The 3,702-nt window shown below is 34.5% G+C and overlaps 1 protein-coding gene across 1 annotated transcript; it reads right to left on the bottom strand.

Annotated features, from left to right (window-relative positions):
* On the bottom strand, nt 368-1,069 carry LOC109332491. The gene has a single exon (XM_019567475.1). The coding sequence runs from the start codon at nt 1,067-1,069 to the stop codon at nt 368-370; it is 702 nt and encodes a 233-aa protein (XP_019423020.1).

The raw sequence follows: 3,702 nt of genomic DNA, 5'->3' as shown, positions 1-3,702 counted from the left end.
AATGAGATTGAAATCATAAATACAAAGTGCTAAACAAGTCAATAGAACATGCAAGGGCTTTATTTTTTGTTCTAAGAGGTTAAAGATACACCACAACATATAAGATACCTTTTTGGATCCATCATCAACACAAGGAAGTGGGTTAGGGTTTAGGGACCCTTAAGCCACGTTTTTCAGCAGCTCCAACCTGCAAACAGAAAGCTCTCCAACATGCAATAGCAATTTAGCATAGCCACAACCATTTTTAGTACAATTGGAAGTCTAGAACTCAACTACAAGGAGGGATGTTAAGTAAAAAGCTGAAAGGAGGAATGTTACATTTCTCCCATCCTTTTTAGAAATTCCATCCTCAAAATTTGGGCACGATTTACTTACCGAAGAGGTTAGCATAAGATTTTTTCATCTTACTCTCTAATTCCCATGTGACATCATCTTCTGGGTTTTTATTCCACAAAACCTTCACCAAGGAAATTTCCCTACCTCTGAGTTGTTTAACCTTCCTGTCTGCTATCCTAACAGGTGTAGCCTCAAAAGTAAGGTTTTCGTTTAAAGGAAGGCTATCTAGTTCAATCACATGAGATGAATCTGATATATAATTCTTAAGTTGAGATACATGAAATACATCATGATGGTTAGACAATGATGGAGGTAGAGCTATCTTATACGCAACCGGCCTAACTCTTTCTAGGATCTGATAGGGTCCTACGAATCGCAAGGTTAACTTTCTTGTCTTCATTACCCTACCAATTCCCGTGATTGGCCTTACCCTAAAAAATACATGCTCACCTTCATTAAACTCTAAGGGTTTCCTGCGCTTATCATAATAACTCTTCTGACGACTCTGAGTTGCTCGAAGCTTTTTCCTTATCATGTTCAATTCTTTTTTATCAAACAAGTATTTCGAACTCTTGTGATCACTGAATACTTCGAACTTTGATCCATACAGATGGTGTCTCCAAAATTTTAAAACAAAAACAACTACAGCCAATTCTAAATCATGTGTGGGATAATTTTCTTCATGGGGTCTTAACTGTGGAGATGCAAAGGCTACTACCTTTCTCTTATGCATTAGCACACATCCTATACCCTGTTTAGAAGCATCATAATACACTTCAAATGCACCATTTGGATCTAGAAGTATTAACACTAGAGAAGAGGCCAGCCTCCGTTTCAATTCTTGGAAGTTATTCTCACATTGAGGTGACCACTCGAAAGCTTGATTCTTTCGGGTTAGCTTAGTTAAAGGCAACACAATCTTGGAAAAACCTTCAATAAATCTTATGTAGTACCCTACTAATCCGAGAAAACTCCTGATCTCGGTGACAGTTTAAGGTCTTTCCCATTGTAAGACTGCCTCCACCTTTGTTGGATCAACAACAATACCATCTCAGGTAATTACATTACCAAGAAACTATACTTCTTCTAACCATAATTCACACTTTGAAAGCTTAGCATATAGCTGTGTCTCCTTTAACATCCTCAATACAGTTCTCAAGTGTTCGGCATGTTCTTCCCTGATGATCGAGGCCGTACCTGATGCAAATAATATAACAATTAAAAACTGCAGTACTAGGAAGTGATTCCTAGGTCATTTCCCAAGGATTGTCTTTCAAGCAAAGCTTCAAACACCTTATACTCACAGAAACAAAGGGGGTTTTTGTTGTTGGATGGTATAAAACATAAGCAATTTCAGAAACAGTAGTAAATAAGCAATGTGATAAAATGGCTAAATCTTTTTGGTTCGTTTGTTCACAACTCAATCCTCGGTTTCAAAAGATTATTTCCAGGCTCCAACCATTAACTTCCGCATTTGTTGAGAATCAATTAACTAAGCGATAATCAATTCAAAGTTCCAAAACCTAAGCCTCTAACTAAATGAAATCAGCATAAGCATGAAATGATTAACAAATTCACACGAACTAAGCATTCATGCACTAGAGAGTAAATCAATTAAGCGAAGATAAACTCATAAATCAGTTTCTAAGCAATGGAATTAAGCAAACCATATTCAAAAATAAGATAGAAGAAATCAATAATAAAGAAATCGAAAATATATTAATAACAAAACCTCAAGAGTTGCGATACATTACCAAAGGAATATAGTGAACAAGTTTAGCCTTCCATTGAGTGGAAGAAACAAACAGAAAATGAAGAAGATGAATGAAAACTGAAAATGCTTAGCAAACCCTAGTAGAGCAAAAGAGGGGGAAACGAAAAAATGTAAAGTGATGGAATGAAGAGTGTTGTTAAGGAATTTGGGTTCCCTCTTTTACAAAGAGTAAAACAGAAAATGGTTCCTAAACAATGGGCCCAAAGCTAAATTACAATATACAAAACTCCTAAAATAAAAATATAATCTTCACTTCAACACATATCATCCACTTTCATAATGCCTAAAATATCATTGGTGCCAAATATGATCTAAAAATAATAATATATTTAATCAGGCCAAATAATCCCAAATTAACTCATTTTAGGAATATTAGTCCAATAAAGTCTAAAACACTAAGCCATGTGAAACAAAGTCAATTAGGCACCAAGAATCATCAATCATGTTAAATTAAAGTTATGAATAGTGTGTAATATATTGTTCATCAAATACCCCCAAACTTAACCTTTTGCACTCCTGGGCAAAATCAAGAAATAAGGCTATGCTAACCGATATGCACCAAAGTGAGTCATGCAAGAAGATCACAAAAACTAGAAACCTAAGAAAATCACATACTTCACAATGAAATCTAGGAAATGCAATGAAATAGGAAAAATCAAACACACAAGAGTAAGAGATTCAAATCAACATATCCATTAACATCATCCAATGAATTCAAGTATGTTAAGAAACCAATGAAACCAACAGGCGAGTCACAACAATGATAGAACCTCACAACATATGCTCTCTAAAGTGTTTATACTCATGTGTCTTAGGTTGCAAGTATTTACACTCAAAGCACTTCATGAAAACAAACAAAACCAAAGGCTTGACAAGCCTCTAACATCGACATCATAAGTACATGCACATAAAGATCAAAAGGACTTTTCAAGGTTGTAATGGGGTCAAAGACAAGGTAGGATAAATATGGGATATGTAGCTAAAACCAAATGGAATAGAGGAGCAATGAGGAATAAGTAAAAAGTAAGTAAAAATAAATCCCAACATAAGACCAAATCTCTAATTCTAATCCTCTTTGTCTTACTCAACCTTTTATTCACTTTTGTTTCTCTTTTTTTTGTTTTTCTTTTTTATTTTTCGTTTTCTTCTTTTTTTGTTTTTGTTTTTGATGAACACTTATGTACACGATTATATCAATCATTAAGACATAACCAAGAATCCACAGGATTTGAAGAACAATGCACCTTTTCTTACTTAATACCCATTCCCAAAACAATTCCAAAGCTCCAAAATTCCTTAAGGTTAGGACAATCATGGTTTTTCACTTATAAGCTTGTAATGAGCTAAATAACAAAGAAATAGGTAAATAGGCTCAAAGGGGCTATCAAAGGATAAATTCATTCAAGGTAGGCTTATATGGCTAAGTGGCTTATTCAAAAGAAATGCTTAAATCACTTCAATATATGCATGTGAATATTAAGTATCAACAAGAAACAAGTCAAGTTCTAGAGTGCAAGTAATCAAGAGTGCAATCACACATGAAAGAATATTCAATGGCATACATCCACAATTAAGGCTCAAATTCTCACATG

Source organism: Lupinus angustifolius, chromosome LG18 (genome assembly GCF_001865875.1).
Source record: "Lupinus angustifolius cultivar Tanjil chromosome LG18, LupAngTanjil_v1.0, whole genome shotgun sequence".
NCBI classification, from domain to species: domain Eukaryota; kingdom Viridiplantae; phylum Streptophyta; class Magnoliopsida; order Fabales; family Fabaceae; genus Lupinus; species Lupinus angustifolius.
The sequence above is the reverse complement of the archived record's forward strand: the minus strand, read 5'-3'. Positions and strand labels throughout refer to the sequence as shown.

Excerpts from the sequence above, each read along its gene's own strand:
- LOC109332491 (XM_019567475.1), bottom strand. The coding sequence starts at position 1,069 with ATGCATAAGAGAAAGGTAGTAGCCTTTGCATCTCCACAGTTAAGACCC.